This window comes from Myotis daubentonii, chromosome 14 (assembly GCF_963259705.1).
Source record: "Myotis daubentonii chromosome 14, mMyoDau2.1, whole genome shotgun sequence".
Taxonomy (NCBI): Eukaryota; Metazoa; Chordata; class Mammalia; order Chiroptera; family Vespertilionidae; genus Myotis; species Myotis daubentonii.
Genome location: NC_081853.1, coordinates 49,928,075 through 49,946,755, shown reverse-complemented (window position 1 = coordinate 49,946,755; position 18,681 = coordinate 49,928,075). Strand labels below are relative to the sequence as shown.

General features: G+C 50.2%; 2 protein-coding genes and 1 long non-coding RNA gene across 6 annotated transcripts in view; 1 reads left to right on the top strand and 2 right to left on the bottom strand.

The window, feature by feature from the left end:
- Positions 1 to 11,039, bottom strand: part of FYCO1 (FYVE and coiled-coil domain autophagy adaptor 1) — a 65,893-nt gene extending 54,854 nt beyond the window's left edge. The window contains exons 1-2 of the mRNA XM_059664305.1: positions 10,911 to 11,039; positions 541 to 676 (exon numbers count right to left, since the gene is read on the bottom strand). Coding sequence (XP_059520288.1) covers positions 541 to 595 — 55 coding nt within the window. The 5' untranslated portion in view covers positions 596 to 676; positions 10,911 to 11,039. The remainder of the gene's footprint in view (positions 1 to 540; positions 677 to 10,910) is intronic.
- On the top strand, positions 564 to 13,440 carry LOC132215676 (uncharacterized). The gene is made up of 2 exons (XR_009448591.1): positions 564 to 697; positions 10,477 to 13,440. It is a non-coding gene; the product is annotated as an uncharacterized LOC132215676 (long non-coding RNA).
- A 124-nt stretch (positions 13,441 to 13,564) lies between these two features.
- Positions 13,565 to 18,681, bottom strand: part of XCR1 (X-C motif chemokine receptor 1) — a 54,569-nt gene continuing 49,452 nt past the window's right edge. For 3 of the 4 annotated variants that reach the window (XM_059664306.1, XM_059664308.1, XM_059664307.1), the window contains one exon: positions 13,565 to 16,806. In XM_059664306.1, coding sequence (XP_059520289.1) covers positions 15,764 to 16,789 — 1,026 coding nt within the window. In that variant the 5' untranslated portion in view covers positions 16,790 to 16,806 and the 3' untranslated portion in view covers positions 13,565 to 15,763. Of the gene's footprint in view, positions 16,807 to 18,594 lie in introns of all 4 variants that reach the window. The other variant, XM_059664309.1, reaches the window with a different exon arrangement.

Here is an 18,681-nt window from a genome sequence, read left to right as displayed (position 1 = left end):
CCTGCGCCTGGCGATGCCTAGGAGCAGCAGGCCCACAACCGGAGCTCGGAGTCCGGAGTTCGTCCAGGATAGGCTACCTGCCCACTGCCAGCAGGCGAGACAGAAAAACAAGAAAGACTGGTATCTGGTCTTCCTGCTCAGAGAGAAGGAGAATATTCTTTCCCATCTCCATCAGAGAGAGCCCAGAGACGCGTGCTTCAGCCAGGAAAACAGACAGACAGACACAGACACACACACACACACACACACACACACACACACACACAGAAACCAGACCCGGATCTGGAAAGGAGTATTTGATTTTGTTTACAAAGTGCCCTGACAGTGCCCAGAGAGGAGGGCCCTTGGGGTCTCCCAGCCATACAGGATGGACAGCTGAGCCCCGAATATTTCAATATAATGTGTCCTGAGGGCTCCAATCAACGTCCCCCACCCCTCCCCGTGTGAACACAGATGAAAGGGCTGAACTTCAACCGCAAAAGCAAAAGCAGTCACAGGTCCCTCCACACCAAACCCGCATGCCTGGCGGCCTGACCGTACCTTGCAAATCACGGATGATCCTCTGGAGCTGGCCATCCGTGCTGGGGGCAGCCATGGCGACTGGCTACAGGCTGCGGTCTCGGCTGTGCCCTCCTGCCTGGGTCCGGTCAGCAGAAGTCAGACTCCATGGTGGCCCCTGCAGGGGGAGGAAGCACCAGTCAGACAAAATGTACAAACAGCAGAGGGATGCTGCTCTGAGCACAAAGTTGCCCCTTCTGGGCATCTTCCTGCAATGGGGAGGGCTTGACCTTTCTGTGTGGGCCTTGCTCTGTGGGCATCCCCTAGTTGGCTTCTGACACACTTATATTCAGACACAATGACCTGTTTGGGGCCTTAAAAAACACACACACACAAAATACAAGACGTAGCCGGTTTGGCTCAGTGGATAGAGCGTCGGCCTGCAGACCAAAGGGTCCCGAGTTCAATTCCGGTCAAGGGCACGTGCCTTGGTTGCAGGCTCCTCCCTGGCCTGCCCTAGTCAGTGCTCCTGTGGGAGTCAACCATCGATGTATTTCTCTCACAGCGATGTTTCTCTCTGTCTTTCTCTCTATCTGCCACTCTCCCATAAAAAAAAAAAAAATCAGTGGGAAAAAAACAAAATAACAAACAAAACAAAAAACATCAGCCAAATAGCCTGGCCTAGCCTCTCCTAATCTGCCCTCTTAGACAGCACGGCTTCACTTTCCACCTTTAAAAATGCCTCCCAGTGGCTCCCTCACACCCCGAAACCAAGGCCAGAACTAGTCCAACCCACCCAGCTCACTGGCCTGCCAGGCCTCTGGTGTCAGCTACCCCCAGACCCCTAGCTCCCAACATCCTCCCCGCCTGCTTTCTCGGAGGGCGGCTCTGCAACCAGTGGGCGACAGGACACCTACCCTCAGGGCTTCTGAACCAAGGAAGCCTGGCTTGCCTCACAGGGAGAGGTCTGCAGCCCCAGTGCCCAGAGTCCGGCTCTGCCTGGATGGGCAGACACTGCCGGGCCTTTCCCCAGGGGCCTGCGCAGCCCTCCAGGGACACTTCTATTTTAAGCTCAGTTACTGTCCTCTTGCGGCTGGTGAGTCCTGAGTTACCAGCCCTACTGGGCAGCTGCTGAAGTGATTTAAGGACACTGTAGTGGCTGAACCCAACAATGATGAGATCTGAGCAGCACTGGAAAGAGGCCTGGGCATGCATTTGGACACTCCTGTGTCCTTACTTCAGAACCTCTAGCTCTTTCCTTAATGTCCCATGCAAAGGTGGAGTGTTCGCTGGCACAGCAGTTGGCAAGACTAGAGGTGCCCGTAGTAGCAGCCATGCTAAACGATGCAGGGCCCTGTCAGGCGCTTTACACACGTGATCATTTTAATTCCCACAAGCACCCGAGCAGGGTAGATAATGCACAACGGAGAAACTGGCATTCAGGGAAGTCATGGAACTTGTCTAAGACCACGGGCCAGCAAGGAGTGGAAATGGGGTTTGAACAACCCTGGTCAGTGTGATTGCAAACTGGACTTTCAGCTGAGCCACTGTCACTACAGCGAATGACCAACCAGTCGCACTGGCTTCTAGGAACCACCCTGAACTCCAGCCACTTCCCAAATAATGTGCCGCTACCCCGAGTGTTTCTAACGCGTGCTGGCCCTCACTCTCCCGCCGTCACCGTCCCCTCATTGCTCCAGGAGTCAAGGCAAGAAGATCCTGGAATAGAAATGATCCCAACCTGCGCTCCTACAAATATTTACGTAAGCATTTCAGTGTCAGCCTGAGTGGGGAGGGCCTGTCACAGGGCGGGTATGCCAGGCCTATTTTTAACTAACAAGCTAGGGCAGCTGTGACTCAGGGAAAACAAGGCCCAGAGAGGGCTTCTCTGGCCTGGGAGGAACGAGACAGGCGCATACTTACACACTCCCAGTAACTCATGACACGGAGCCCCAGAGAGTCGGGGGAAACAGAGAGAACCTGCCAAAGCCCCCCAGCAAGTGCTGGCACCCTGCCCATCGCAGACACCAAACTGAGGGTGGGAGCGGTTACAAAAGGCCAGACCACCCTGCCCCATCTGTCCAGGTCGCCTGCTGAACAGAGCCTGAGCAGGGAGCAGCCAGGGCCTGGAGAGAGCCGGCGCCCAGGCTGGGCCACACCTCTGCAGGGGCCCTGCTGCCCAGGCAGGCACTTCGGACCCCCTGGCGAGGCAGTGCCCAGCTGCCCTGGCCCCACGCTCTGTCACGGGCCTACTATGTGTGGGCTGGGGACACAGAGGCAGGCAAGGCACAGGCCAGCCCTAGACGGGCTTGGCTGGGCACCGAGGAGACAGACAGAAAAACATCCAGATATTAGGAGAGGACAGAAGAGGTCCGTGCAGACATCTGGGTAAAATGTTATGCGTGCTCGGCAGTGAAAAGGCATGAACCACAGATACACATAACAAGTGCTTTATGCTGAGTGAACGAAGCCAGACTGAAAAGGATATATGCTTTCCGATCCACGTGCATGCTCTCGCAAAGGCAAAACACTGGGGAGACACCAGATCAGTGGTTGCCAGGGGCTGGGGTGAAGGGAGGCTTTTGACTATGAGAGCATGCAGAAATTTGGGGGGCAATTCTGTTCTATCTCGACTGTGGCGGTGGTCACCTGACTGTAAATACCCGACAAGCACGAGCTGCGGTGGGACCCGGGGAAGGGAAGGTTCCTTCTGCTTGGGGGAGGGGGGGGTGGACACTGTGATGGCACCCGCGTCGGGCCAGGCCTGAAAATGAACAGGTCTCCAGAGAGACACAGGTGGAAAGGGCGCCAGGGAGGAGGGTCCGGGAAGCTTGTTTCTCTACCGACGTCCCTCTTTTGTGAATGCTGTCAACACAGAGAGCCTTGCAGCTTCTGGAAGGACTAATCTCGGAGGAAGATGACTAATACCCCAAGAGTCCTCAAAGGAAGCCTCCTGGGCCTGTGTGTTTATACAAAGTAGAGGCAAGACTGGCACACCTGGGAGAGGGCGGAGCTTGGAAGGGCATGAAAACAGCAGGTGGAGTAAAGCTGGCAGGCTCAGGCCAGGACAATGCAGGAACCATACAACCAGCTGCATATCCTAGAAACCAGCCCTCTCTGGAGTCTGGCATGAGGGAAACAACGTCTGCAGACCAAACTGGCACCTTGGCATGACGAGCCTGAACACAGAGAGAGGGAGAGACTTGCTCCTTCAAGACCTCTTGGCGCTTTGGGGAAGCTGCCCTTGTGTGGGCCCGAGCCCAGGAGGCCTTCCCTGCCCGACCCAGCCGTGTGCTCAGCGGAAGCCAAGTTCCCGGGTCACGGGGTGAGCTGTGCCAGCTGCCAACAACCTGAGCTGCTTTTCCAAATAGCCTGTGTCACCACCAAGCTGGTGAGCCCTAAGAACCGGCTGCTGGGCCTGTAGGTCGCGGCGGGCTTCCCACCAAGGCTGCGGGTCACCACCTCACACGGTTTCGGGAAGTTAGAGCTTCCTTGGAAGACATGACATGGTCACCATAGGGGATGCTGGCTCCATGGACTTAGCATTTTGCCCTCCCTCTTCCTTAGTCTGAGGTCATTAACCAATGAAAGACACAGAAAGGGGCAAGGGCACTGCCTCTCTCCAAACCACGGTCAACTTCCTGTGTCTCTAGATAACTTCGGCCTTTGGTTGAGGGATGAAGCTTTTTATCTTTTTTTTTTTTTTTTTAACTCACACCACTTCTGACACCAAATGTGTGGCTTTTTCCCGCAGCAGGAACCAGTTCCGACAACAACTGCGTGTCCCACAATTCAATTCACTTCTGACACTAACTACTTAGGAAGACATTGGATTCTCTTGCCAACAACTGAAAATTATGTTTAAGCTTAGCCAGAATGCCTGAAAACATCCAATCTTCTGAAAGAGGAAAGGGGACTATATGCACTTTAAAAAATTATTTTAGAGGTAAATGACCTTCCCCCACCTTGAAAATTCCTCCTATTCCTGCCCAGAAGCCCTAAATGCTTAAAGAACAGACACAGCCCTTTAGTCCCAAATCAAGATACAAAGACTGACTCACATAAACTTATTTATTCTATGGTGCAAATGACTAATATTCACGTTGCCCAGAAATGGGTTCTGGCAGGGGCAATACAGTGTTTGAGTAGCTACATCAGGAAAGAAGGATCGGAAGGGTCCGAGGAGGACAAAAAAAAAAAAAAAGGAGGGGAGGAGGAGGTTTGGGGCATGAAAGGCAACCATGCCTTGCTCTCAAAATCTGTCCTACTTGTTCAATAACCAGTACTGATAACAACAACACAGTAACTAAGAACTGACCCTGAGAGGACACCGTCCGGTGGGGCTCCTCCCACTCTCAAACACGGTGGAACACATCAGTTGTAAATTCCACCCAGACCAAGAAAGGATGTTAACCTGTTCAGATCAGCCAAAGCAGCAAGCCTTTCTGGAAGAGCCCACTGCCTTGGCCTGGCTCAGCCGCCTACGGAAAGGGGGGCACTAGGCAGGTACCTGCGGCTGGGAAGGCCCACGGCGCTGCTGGCTCGGCGCTGAATCGGCTGTCGGCAGTCAGGCTGCCCTCACCAGCTTCAAGGTGCCTGGGCGAGTGCTCAGCAGTTTGTCAGAGGCCAGCTCAGAGCAGACATTTCAGCTCACGTGAGCAAAGGCTCCTGAGGCAACCCCACCCCTTCGACTATAATTAAAATGTTGAGCCACTGTATGCCTGGGTCATCTTTCCCAAGCACACCTTCTGGCTTGCAATCTTCTTTTCTTAAAGGGAATGAAGACTTCAGACTTTGTCATCCCTTCTTGAACCTTCTCTTGCCCACCCCCCACCAACAATTTCAGGTTTCTTGGTCACTTGTCCTGGAAGACACACAAATCTGGCCGCAATTCCTGCCCACTGACCCAGGAGAGCAGGGTGAAGAGGAACCTGTGGGTGGGGGGTGTGCTTCTGGGCCTGGGGGAAGCTGTCTTTTTTTTTTTTTCCAGGAAGGTGGGCAGCTGCTCCCAGGAAGGGCTACCCATCAGTACCACCCATCAGTACTGGTATTTGGGGCTGCAGTGCCATCAAAAGCCAGAGAAAGCAACCGGGAGGCCACAATGGCATGTGTGTGTGAAAATGTGGGCAGTTCCTGGGACAGCTGCACAAACAAGCGAGAACAAGCGGGCACACCTACCCCTGACAGCACAAACCCCAAGCAGGTGGGAACACAGCAGTGCCCCCAAATTGTCCCCTGGGAGCCAGGCCGGCCAATGTTGAATTGCGGACCGAATCTCTGGCAGGATGTGCTGTGCCACTAAACATGGCCTTGAGGAAGACAGCAGGTGACCCATATGTGCTAACAAACCTCCTGCCAGCCAACGGGGTTTGCTGGGCACCACTTCTAAGAGGCAGGCCTGGTCCAGGAGATGGAGCTACAGCTGTGAACAGGCTGGTGGAGTCCCAGACCTTCAAGGAACTCATGCTCCAGGGGGGAGAAGCAGATAGCATGACCACGCCTCCTGCACAAGCTTATAGAATAAGAGATCACTTGAGGCCTGAGAAGCACTGTGATGAAAACAGCTGAACCCACTGGCAAACTCTACTTTGCTCACGATTCTAAGCCCCCACTGCATGGGAACTCGCCTGCAGTACCCGTCCAGTACCTTCTTGTTTAATCGGTCTTTCCCCCTTGCCTGTAAGCTTCATTGCTATTCATTATTTATTCATCATTTCCCAGGCACATAGCACAGTTCTGACTATGCTGGTCGGCCCTCAATAAATTACTTGTTGAATGAATGAATGAAAACAAAACAAACCACTGACTCTTGCTCCACAAACCAAATTAAACTTTAGGCATAGAAATGTACTAGAAATGCAGCAACATGTAAATAATGATAATTATCCTGCAATGGTGAGTAACATAGGTAAATCTGCCCCCAAAAAACTATTTCTCTGATTTTTCAATTTGCCTTTATTGAGTATAAAAATACTTTTATGTTGACTAAAATAATGCATTTCAAAAGTCAAGTTGTAAATGCAGACATTATATCATCATTATTGTGGCAATACTATAGTTATTACTCTGAGAATGAATGGAATTATGTAATTTAGGGATTGGATGGATTAAGTGTGTCTACAGGAGAGTGTGTACCACAGCTCTGACCCGGAGGCAGCCTTACCCAGAAGCCTCCTTTCCCTCACCCAGGACAATAATAGCCACGGCCACTACCACCACCTCCCCATTCACCCAGCCTTCCCCAAGGCCCTCTGCTTCCTCCACTCCTGGAAGTTTAGATCTGGAACCATCAACAGGAACACTACAGGGGTGGGTGTGGGAAGTATCGATGGATCTGAGTTAGGTTGTGCTCCTTGGGTGACAAGAGCAGCAATGTGGTCACGGAGGTGGGATATGGGATGGGGCTCTGCTGGCACATAAGAGGGGCAAGCAAGAACTAGGATTGTGGGAGTTGTGGCAATGGACAAGGAAACGGTCTTCTCTTTTATCAGTTGTAGCCGAGTATTGCCAATCTGGATGCTCTTTGAATTTGGAATCGGACTGGTCATGTGAAATTTCCGTTACCTATCATGCAATGAATAATGCAATCAGGATCATACCACGACTGGGTGAGAACCATGGCATGTTTCGCTCACCAGACTATTTTCAGGCAATTTTAGCAAATCTGTTTGTCCTAGGGACATTATTTGACCTCCTCCGACCTTGTGTGTGGTGCTTTTTAAATTTGTTTTCTTGGTACAATGTGGGGAGGCGATCCTTTACCTTCCTTCATGAGTTGGGGAAAGAGAAGAACAGATACTCTCAGTGGCTAACTTTGGCTGAGGCTCCTACTAAGAGCTGCACCTCCCTGACCAAGGCTGCAGGTTCAGCTTGGGGAAATTCCTTCCAGCTCTATGTTAAATGGACACCACCTCTGGTTCAGTTGTCCATCCATCCTGGACCTCTTACTGGGGCTCTCTTGCCCTACCCTTCTGCATACTAGTGACTTGCTTAGAATGCTTTTTCTGCTTCCGTTGTGGTTTTTTTTTTTAAATTGCAAGTTTGTCCCTAAGAGTTTTCTGCCTCAGGCTGAAGGTGCACTACCTACATCTTCCCATGGTTTGATCAAACCTGCCCCTGGGTCCCTGAACCAGCCGCAGGGCCACAGTGCTGCAACCAGACCTCAGGTTCTCCTTAAGTCAGTCCTCAGAACTACACTGACGTACACACCTGGTCCCTGAAAACAGGACCTGGCACAGCTATAAACAGCCGCTTGGTGTCTTCCTAATGCCACCCAGAACTGCATGAACAGGAAGGACCACTGGTGGTCACTACAACCACCAGGCTGAGTGGCTTCAATGTGAGGAAGAGGGGAGCATGCCTCCTGCACAACTCGGCACATCTCTGCCATCTTCATCTTCTAAAAGCCACGGAGCCCACGTGCTCTGAGGGTGAACCTCTTACTATGGGGACAGCACAGTGACACATCTAAAAACAGCAAGGAGATAAACAGAGAGCCGTGGAAACATTTCAACAGCCACTCTACTCGTGTATTTAGTTCCTCAAACAGAGGCTCTTATGCCAATCAAGAGCTTAAAAACAAAACAAAACAAACCTGGCACTGAGATTACAAATAGAGAACACTGTTTATCTTTTGAGCAAGACAATGACATTCAGCCACTAGGTGAGCAGATGTTGACAAGGCCAAACTCCACTCATCTCTGCTCACAGGCGGCTTCTGCCTAGTTAGTCTCCACTCATCTCTGCTCACAGGCGGCTTCTGCCTAGTTAGTCTCCACTCATCTCTGCTCACAGGGGGCTTCTGCCTAGTTAGTCTCCACTCATCTCTGCTCACAGGCGGCTTCTGCCTAGTTAGTCTCCACTCATCTCTGCTCACAGGCGGCTTCTGCCTAGTTAGTCTCCACTTATCTGCTCACAGGCGGCTTCTGCCTAGTTAGTCTCCACTCATCTCTGCTCACAGGCGGCTTCTGCCTAGTTAGTCTCCACTCATCTCTGCTCACAGGCAGCGTCTGCCTAGTTATGATACCAGTTCATGAGCCTTACCTGCTCTGCCGACTGGGGCTGCTCCGGTGAATGAGGCACCAAACTCTGAGTTCCTAGCAGTGATTTTCACCAGGAGACCACAGCTAGACAACACCCTTCCTCTGCCTCCAGTTTAAAGGCATTCTGGTCTTGACTCACCCAAGTTGTCCTTGGATTCACCAGAAAACCCATCAGCCGAGAGGGAAGAGGAGGACCGCCAGGAGTGGAGGGCAGCTGTGCGTTCTCGTGGCAGCAGCCCACGGCCTCGGTGACCAACACGGGTCAACGTCACCAGCTGCCCCGGCCTGGCGGTTGAAGGTTAAGCAGTTAACCGCTCCACGTGGGCCTCTTTGGGATACAGATCACGTCAGGCCAGTTAATTTTAAGAAACAGCAGAGGTGCCAGAAGCCCAAAATACCTAGAAGCTACCCTTTGTAAAAGGCCATTTACATTTGTAAGGGCAATCTCCATTTGTAAGGGTGTTTCCCCCTCAGGGGACCAGGCCTGCTTTTGCCTGCACTGGAGATGGCAGGAGCTTAAATCTGCATAACAGCCTCACCCTGGACCCTCCCAGAAAGGACCCTCCACCCCCAACATCTGCTTTTGTCTTTAGCTGCAGGTGGTACTGAAGGTGTTGGCTTCCACCATTTTGGTGCGTTACACAGTTCTCCCTGGGTCTCTCCCTGGGATACGTGTGATTAACCCTTAATTTGTTTTTCTCCTGCTAATTTGCCTCGTGTCGATTTGACTATTAGTCCCATCAGAAGAGCCCTGAAGGGCAGAGGATAATTTTTCCTCCCCGATATCTGCTCGTAAGTGGTTCCTCTCATCACAAACATCTGTGGGTGCCAACCCTGCCCCCAAAGGACCAGGCCAACAGCGTGGCTCCGGTGCCCACACTGGTGCCCTGAAACCAGCCACAAGGAGCAAAGACCATCCAAGGAGCCGCTGGAGGACTGACTCCAACGCACAAAAATCACCGACGTCAAATATTGGTCCTAGAATCGAACAGGTGGGCCTGCGTTCACCAGACAAGTCTTTTCAAGAGTCTGTGCGTTGAACTATTTTCCTAACCAAATCCTGGAAACAATTAAAAAAACGAACCGAGGCAGAAAACCGGGTTCCTAAAACAGGAATCATTTAATCAAAGAAGGCCACACAGCCCAGCCCCGAGACAATGAACTCTGCTTTCCGGGGTGAAGATAGTAACGGCCCCCAACCGGTACAGGGCATTCAATCCTTTCTAAGCAGTTCTTGTCACCGAAGCGGGAGAAGGCGGCCCACTCCACCTGGGCCCACTTCAGGTGGGGGCCCCGAAAGCAGGAAACCTCAGCGGGCAGCGCTCCCCCGCCTGCGCCCCCAGCATCCCCACGAGGCAGATGGCAGGGAGGGAAGTTAAGCTTGCGACCGGGACGGAAAGGATCGCGGCGGCGGCAGGAGGGCAGTGAGCAGAGTAAGGCCTGATCCTCTGCCCTGGGAGCCCCTGACCCATTTCGCTGTCGGAAAAGGAAGCGGCTGCGGTCAGACGCGGGCGCAGAGGGGCAGAGAGGCTGTGGCCAACGCCGGCGGTTTCACTACGTGCTCTTAATTTTTTTATTTTTCCCCTGGGGAGGGCAGCCAATGGCAACTGTGAAGAGTGACAAAAGGCATCAGAAGAGGCACGAACAGGGAGCCACGTGGTGAATGTGTCAACCACACATGATTTCTTATAACAACAACGTTCAGCACCCCCTCCCTCTACGTCCCCCAGCCGAGGTTCTGCTCAAGTGCGGAGCAGCCACACCGGAGCCAATGCACAAACCCACAGGTGTTTCAGCAAGGAGGGCCGGGGGCCAACCTGAGAGCCTGTGTCTGGGCACAAGGGGCAGTGGGTGGAGGGCCAAGGGCCGTGATCTGAGGATGGATGTCTCGGGATGAACGAACCAACCTCTTACGGGAGGAGGGGAGAGACCAGAGCATCCGTGGAGCAGCGGAAAGTGAAGGGTCTGGGCAGTCCTGGCCCAGCTGAGCCAGGAACTGGCTTCTTCAGGTCAGTGCCTTGGACCATGTGAGCAGAAAGCTGGGGACCTCTCCCCGCTGCGCCTAAAACACCCCAGGCTTGTTCTGAGACCCCCACCGGGGGGTTCCTCTGCGGCCCCTCGGCCGTTGGAGGTCTTGGAGCTGGCGTTGGGGGGTCTTCCTCACTGGTCACCAGGGGTAGCCTGGGCTCCCTCGCCAGTTTCACCCGCTGTGGACACTTCCCAGGCCCGCTGGGCAAGGGCTCGGGGTCTGCGGGACACCCAGGAGGGGTGGGAACGGAAAGGGCAACAGGTGCCTTGAAGTTTTCCGCTCCGGGGCCGAGAGCAGCCTGGGCGCCCCCAGGGTCCGGCCGGCCCCCCGGTGGCACTTACGCGCTAGTGGGTCCACCGCTGGGCAGAACTGAAACTTTCTGGGGCCAAGCGGAAGACTGCGGGTGCGCGGCGGAGACGGCCATGATACGCAGAGCCCGCCACAAGCGGGTGCGGACTACAACTCCCGGCATGCACCACAAGCCCGAGTCCTACAACGCCCATCGGACCCCAGCGGCAGATGGGCTCCGACTACAACTCCCGGCATGCTCCGCAGAGCCGAGGTTGACAACGCCTACTGGTTCTCCCTTGCATCTGGCTGTAGGTTAACCTTTCAATCCCCGAGGACACGCAAACCATGGTTTGGGGAAAGCAGCCCCGTCCGTGTGTGGCTTTTGAGAGTTTGAAATGTGGCTAGTTTGAGTTATTGTACATGTGTTGTAAGCGCAGAATACACGTGAGTTCCAAAGACTTCGTGTGAAAAAGAAATTCCGAGCAGAAAGCAGTATCATTCCTTCTGGCTGGTCCTTGTTCAGACACAGTTGGATTAAGAGATACGAAAAAGCCCTGGACTTGGAGACAGAGACGTGGGTGTTAGGCCAGAGGAGAGACAGGGACAAAAAACTGAGCCAGGGAACACTCAAGACAGACTTGGCCTCGGACAATTTTGCCTAAGGCCTAAATGGAGCCAATTTCCCACCATCCTGATTCACACAGGACTTGTTTCACACTTTATCTCCAAGCCTTCTTCTGTGTCCCTCCCTTCACCCCAAATCCTAACCCAGTTCCCCCCCATAAGCAGAGAACTTTTAGGAATCTTATGTAATGATCTTGGGTAGAGATTTATTTGTGCATATGATACAATGATTCTGTTTTTATTAGATGATTACAATAGTAACTCATATTAGTCTGGGCTGAATGATTTACAAAGCAAGTACTTTACACACATAACCTCATGCGCACCTCCACTGTGTGCGTAGAATCTGCCTTTGTGTTGTTGACATACAGTTTTACAAATGAGGACACTGAGGCTCTGAGGGATCCAAGGTCACAGTGAGTGAGTAAAGAGCTTGGATTTGGGGTTTGAGTCCAGGACTCAAATCCCAAGAGACTTCTCAGCCAGTTTACTTTGGGGGTCTTTTCTGCTGGGCTTTCCATGCTTGTGGGTTTCTTTGTCCCACCAGAGGCAGCTTTCACAAATGAAAGCCACAGGAATTCAACAAACCAGGTGATGCCTGGGCTGGTGGGCTCTGGAGAAGAACCCATGGGAAGCCTGTGAATGGTACCTGGAGTTGACTGGAAGGTGGATGTAATATAAGCCAGTGTCAGAAGAGGAAATGGAAGTAGAAAAAAAAAACAACAAAAAGAGAGTCTCCTTATCCACTTGGTCAACCAACCACAAATATTGTGGGGCACTAAGGCAGGTTCTAGTTATGCAACACAGATTGTGCTGTTGAGGAAGTTCCACTCTGGCTGGGGTTATCTGAGGTCTGGGGCTGCCCTGGGCTTGGAGGTACGTTCCTATTTGGAGATCAGCAAGACTCCTCTCCTCTTGATTTTGTTTGAGGGAGTGTGGAGGTGGAAATGCTGTGAAGAAATCTTCCCTGGGTACCGCTGGGGATTTTATATGTTTCTGGTGTGGCAGTTCTGCAGCCCTGTGACCAGGGCACCATATTTCAACTATTAGGGGAGGGATAGGCTCACAAGAGCCCGGTTGAGGTTGAACAGTAGTTTTAGTGGATGGAGGGAGAAGAAAGCAGGAGGTTGTAGCTGATGAAGGGTGTGGTCAGAGAATGTAGAGTACAGTCCCTGGCCTCACCCACACTCCCTTTCTGATAGGGTGTCCCTCTACCTTCCAGTTTTTACCTTTCTGTCTCTATGCCTCTTTCCTTGCATTCCCAAGGAACTGGATTAGGAGAAGACTCTTGGTTAAAGATCACTTTCAGAGCTAGTCTATTGGGAGTGCCAAAACATCACTAGAAATGTAGAGATGGACATGATTGTATTTCATGAACTCTCCTAGGGATATGGCTGTATGTGTTGAAAGAAATACTTAGATATGCATCTTGGAATTTGAAGGAATGGGATGGGGTAAGGAGACAGTGGATCAAGCCTCTCAAAGGTCATGCTCTCTGGTGATACAAGACCCCTTAAGCCTGCTTTCTAAGAAGAGTGGGCTCAAAACCCATGGAGCTTTGGTTTGGCCAAGTGGGTGTGTAATCTGGAATCCTCTGTTTTTCTGCTCCCTGGCCTCAGCCTGCCATCTAAATAAAAGTTGGACAAAAGTTTAGTAATCCCAGTTTACAGAGGTGCCAAATTGTCCTGATAGAAGCCCACAGGCTTAGCTCAGACCCCCCAAACCATCTCATCATCTCTTTCCTTAGGTGGTGGGCTATTTCTTCCACAGATGGTGGGTGATGGCCCACCTATTGGTTAGCTAGTCCCTTCCCTGGTGCACCACGCAACCTTCTCCAGCAGGTGTTACTGACCAATTCTTAAAATTAGACCTTCACTCTTCCCCAGCAAGGTCAATGTCCTCCAAGGCTGGCCACCCAATGGCAACTAGAGTATTGAAATAATAGCTGGAACTGAAGGGGAAAATGCTTTATAAGCTCTCCAGGCTCCAGCCGAGGGCTGTATTAGTAGCTACTTTATTCAATAAACATATATTGAGTGCCACAGTGACTCTGCAAAGTCCTCCTCAATGAACTGTGGAAGATTCTGGAATTCCCATTTTCAAGGAGTTGCACCCAATGTTTCTAAGTAGGGTACATGTCAGAATCCGCTGGGGAGCTTTTCTAAAGGCCCCAGTCCAGAGCTGAATCAGGTTCACAGACTGGGACCAGGTCTGGATGGTACGGGAAAATTTAGAGGGTGTTCCTTGGATGTGAAGCTACGGGACCGTGGAAGAGGCAAGCATGCGTACCATGAACTAAAAGGCAAGGTCAGATATAGTCATTGCCACCTAGAAGATTAAGCAATGTACTCTGAGTGTAGACTAGGAAAGAAAGGTTAATATCTATAAGGAAGTAGCTTGGGGCAAGGAAGGTAGAAAGTGCCCCATGGCACACATCCCCCAAAAGCAATTAGAAGAATAATGACAGCTGTCACTGTTTGCTCCCACTTCGTACACAATGACAGAGCACCAGGGTCCATGCTTGGCAGGGTGCAGGACCAGGTGCCTGCCTTCAGCCAGTTTGCCATCTGATGGGGCAGGGAGATAAGACATGCATGTGCGGCCCTAACCGGTTTGGCTCAGTGGATAAAGCAACAGCCTGCGGACGCAAGGGTCCCAGGTTCGATTCCGGTCAAGGGCATGTACCTTGGTTGCAGGCACATACCAGTAGGGAGTGTGAAGGAGGCAGCCGATCGGTGTTTCTCATCGATGTTTCTAACTCTCTATCCCTCTCCCTTCTTCTCTATAAAAAAATCAATGAAATATATTTTTTTAAAAAAGACATGCACGTGCGTAACTATGACACGTGGTGGAAAGTGACAAATATCTTTCAGGGACAAGCGAAGTGCCACAACAACCAGAGAGTGCTCTCCTGATTTAAAGATGGGGGAGGGCTTCCTGAAGAAGATGGCCTTTCAGCTGGGGCTTGTAGATTAGGGAGCAGAAGGACAAGTGTCCCTGGCCCAGCATGGGACAGCATGGCAGAGGCCAAGAGGGAACTGGGTCTTTTGTGGTTGGATGCCACGCTGGTGGCATGGGGGCTTAGGATGGAATAGAATGCACAAGTTAGCTAGCAGAGGATTTCAGGGGCCTTGAAGGACTTGCTAAGGTGTGTGGGCTTTATTTGTAGGTAATAAGGAGCTGCCTAAGGGTTTGAGCAGCTTGGTTTCAATGCAGAGGATGCTGGTGGGGAAAGAGATGAGCAGCAGGAAGATGCTGAGGAAGTGAGGCCACTGGGGATGAATCCATGAGCATGCAATAGCGAGAACAACTCTGAGAGGCACTGGGAAGGCAGAGTCAATAGAACTTGGCCGTGGGAGTGGAAGGAAAGGAAAGGCATGGCTTGAAAATGACTCAGGTTTGGAGGGTGAGCAACCGGGGGGAAGCTGGTGCTGTCAACCAAGCAGGAGAACATTCCAGGTGGAACATGATGAATCTGCAGTGTCAGATCAATAGCTACCGGGAGAGAATGAGATATTGGAGGACTCTTCACCTTGGCTGCCTTCACCAAGATGGATGCAAGCCTGGGCCTTCAGAGCTGGACGTTGGTACCTTGTTCATCTCTATATCCTCCAAGTACTTGCTTCATGCAGACGGCAGCACTTATTGCATTCATTCTTTTTTTTTTTTTTCAATAAAAGATCTATGGACTACATATGCTAGAAGTTGGAATTATGATGCAGAACACATCTCCAGTCCAGTTGTAGGTTTTTAGAATCCAGATTCCGTCTGACTATGCTTATTTGAGGATGTGGGTACTTTTGTCCTCATCCAGTCGTCCCTGAGGAATGCTCTCTAAAATTAGCTGGGACAACCGTACAGTCAGGAATGGGAGAGACTGTCTTGCCAGCAGCCTACATTTGCACAATTATCACACCTGAGTTCAGCCCCTCCTCAAGTCTTGAAGGAGGCTCCTTTCTTGGAATCCTTTTATGTTTTAGAACCTTCTGAACTAAGTAATAATCACAAACCCATGTCTAAATGAATGAATAAGTGAAGGAATGAATAACTAACTCAGAATCCAAGAAGTGTTTTTCTTGATGGCAACATAAAATTTCCAGGCAGGGAGCCCCTTTTCTGCAGTAGGACCTCCTGGTATAACGTATTTCTTTCACCTCCCACCCCTGCAGCCGTAGCACCCCCAGTGTTGAGCCTTCTGCAATGCTCTTTCTTGTACCACTTCTCTTTGCTCCCCCTCCATCTCTTCTGTCCATCTCAACCTGCAGCGCCAAACTCCCTTTCAATAGAAGGAGGCGCCCTCAGAGTGGAAAGCACCTGGGGAGTGAGGTACCGGGGAAAGGCTGGGCGCCTGTGACCGGCAGAGCCCGGAGCGCCGGAGCAGACTTTTGAGGTGTCTGCGGAACTTGACCCCGACAAAGACATAGAGCACTGGGTTGAAGCAGCAGTGGGAGAAGGCAAAATCACGGCAGATGAGCAAGGCATAATCCAGCTGCCAGTAGGCCTTGCAGCTCTGAATGATCTTAAGTTTCAACAGTGTCTGCAGGAACAGGATCAGGTTGTAGGGAGCCCAGCTGATGAAGTGTGCCAGCACAATGGTGAGGATGAGCCTGACTGTCCGGTGGTGCCGTTTGGACCGCGAGCGGAACAGGGTCCTGAGAATCTCCACGTAGCAGAACAGGATAATCGTCATGGAGAGCAGGAAGAAGACAACGTGCTGGTAGACCGAGGCCAGGTACCACTTGAGTTCTGAATAATCACATTTCGAAGGTTCTGATGAATATTCTGGAGGATCAAACACTTTGTGGAAGACGGCATCGGGGATGGAGGACAGGATGCTGACGGCCCACACAGCTGTGGTCATCAACACGCGGCATTGGAGGGTGTAGACCCTCAGGGACGAGAGGGGGCTCACCACAGACAGGTAGCGATGGATGGTCATGATGGTCAGGAAGAAGATGCTGCTGGAGAGGCTGATGGAGAAGATCATGTTGGAGAGCTTGCAGAAGAAGTCTCCCAGCACCCAGCCCCAGTGGTACACCAAGGCCCACAGAGGCAACAGGAAGGAGAACACCAGGTCTGAGAGGCACAGGTTGAGGATGAAGACATTGGTGAGGGACTCCAGGCTCTCATACTTCACCAGGACCCACAACACCAGGCTGTTGCCCACCAGGCTGAGGAAGAACACCAGGCAGTACAGGATGGTGGTGTTGAAGGTCGCAAAGGTGAAGGTCTGAGTCTCACACAAAAGGCTCTGCGAATCATAATCATAAGGGGTGGTGGACTCTGGGATGCCAGAGGGCTCCATCTAGACACTGAGAATATCTGAAACAAATAACAATAAGATACCTAGAAAAACCTCGGTAACTTGGAAGTACAACATACTTCTAAAGACTCTATGAGTCAAAGAACAAATCACAAGGCAAATTGTAAAATATTTTGAACTGAATAATAATTAATAATGGAAATAGCACATATCAAAATTCATGAGATGTAACTAAAGCAGTGCTTAGAGAAAATTTTATAGCTTTAAATGCTTTAATTAGAAAAAAGAAAGGTTTAAAAATCAATGATCTAAAATCGGTGGCTCAGAAACTGGAAAGAAAACAAATTAAACACAAAGTAAGTAGAAGGAAGGAAATAATAAAGATAAAGATATAAAGAAATAGAAAATAAAAGAGAGAAAATGTACAAAACAAAATCTGGTTGTTTGAAAAATATTTGTAAAGGTAATAAAACTCTAGCTAGATTGATTGAAAACAGAGAACGGAAACTGTCAACAGCAGGTATGAAAGAATGGTGATTGCTACAGATCTTACAGACTTTAAATGAATAACAAAGAAATATATTAATTTTATCTTAAATTCAACAGCTTAAATGAAATGGGGAAAAAACTTTAAAAAATTCAACTTATTAAAACAGACATGAAATGATATGGCAAATTGAAATGTCCTGCATTTATTATAGAAATTTAGTTAACTATATAAAAAAATTTTCCCATAAAGAAAACTCTAGATGACTTTTCTAGTGAATTCTGTGAAACTTTATGGAAGAAATGATATGAATCTTATAAAAACTATCTGAAATATAAGATGGAATACTTCCCAAACCATTTTATGAGGCCAGCACAATCCTGATACCAAAACCAGACAAAAATATTGCAACCCCCGCCACCCAAAATGACAAACCAAACTTCCTCATGAACATAGAAGCAAAACCCTTGACCTAATATTAGCAAATCAAATCCAACAATATATTTAAAAGGGATAATATACCATGATCAGGTGGTCTTTATCCAAGAAATATAAGATTGGTTGAATATTTGAAAAATTAATCTGCCCGACTGCCATGGCTCAGGGTTGAGTGTCGACCTATGAACCAGGAGGTCACTGTTCAATTCTGAAGGTCAGGGCACATGCCCGGGTTGTGGACTCGATCCCCACTGCGGGGCGTGCAGGAGGCAGCCGGTCAATGATTCTCTCTCATTATTGATTTCTCTCTCTCTCTCTCTGCCTCTCTCTCTTCCTCTCTGAAATCAGTAACGATCAATTTAAAAAAGAATTGTTCTTTTAAAAAATAATCCATATAATTCACCATATTAACCAGAATAATGACAAAACTATCTGATCCTTTTTGATAAAAGCAGGAAAGCATCTGGCACAACTCAATACCCATTCATGACGTAAACTCTCAGCAAATTAAAAATAAAGGGGATATTGGGCATCTACAAAAACCACTCCACTTTTCTGTTGGTTATTCATTCATTTACTCAAAAATTGAGAGGTACTCCTAGTCTGGCCCGGAAGGCCTTAGGAATATGAGGAGAATGTTGCCAGGCCCTAGACCACCCTGAGTTACAGTCTAGTTTGGTTCCCCTCCGCCTGTCATTGCTCTTCCTCCCCATCTCCTCCGCCTCCTCAGCCCTAGTGAACTTATCTCTCTGGTCCGCAATGCATTTCGGATTGAGAAACACAGTTCTAAATTATCTAACTACCAATAACAGCCACACCTTCCATAAACACTTACAACAAATTAATCCCCTCTACTTTCTTTAGCATAAGGAAAGGAAAAGTGTTATATATGACAGTTCTACTCCAAGCACCATGCACTGACCCATGGAATCAGCCTCTGGAGGGAGGGCTCAGGAATCTGCACATTTATCAGCTCGTCAGGTGGCTCTGCTGGCCACCAAAGTCTAAG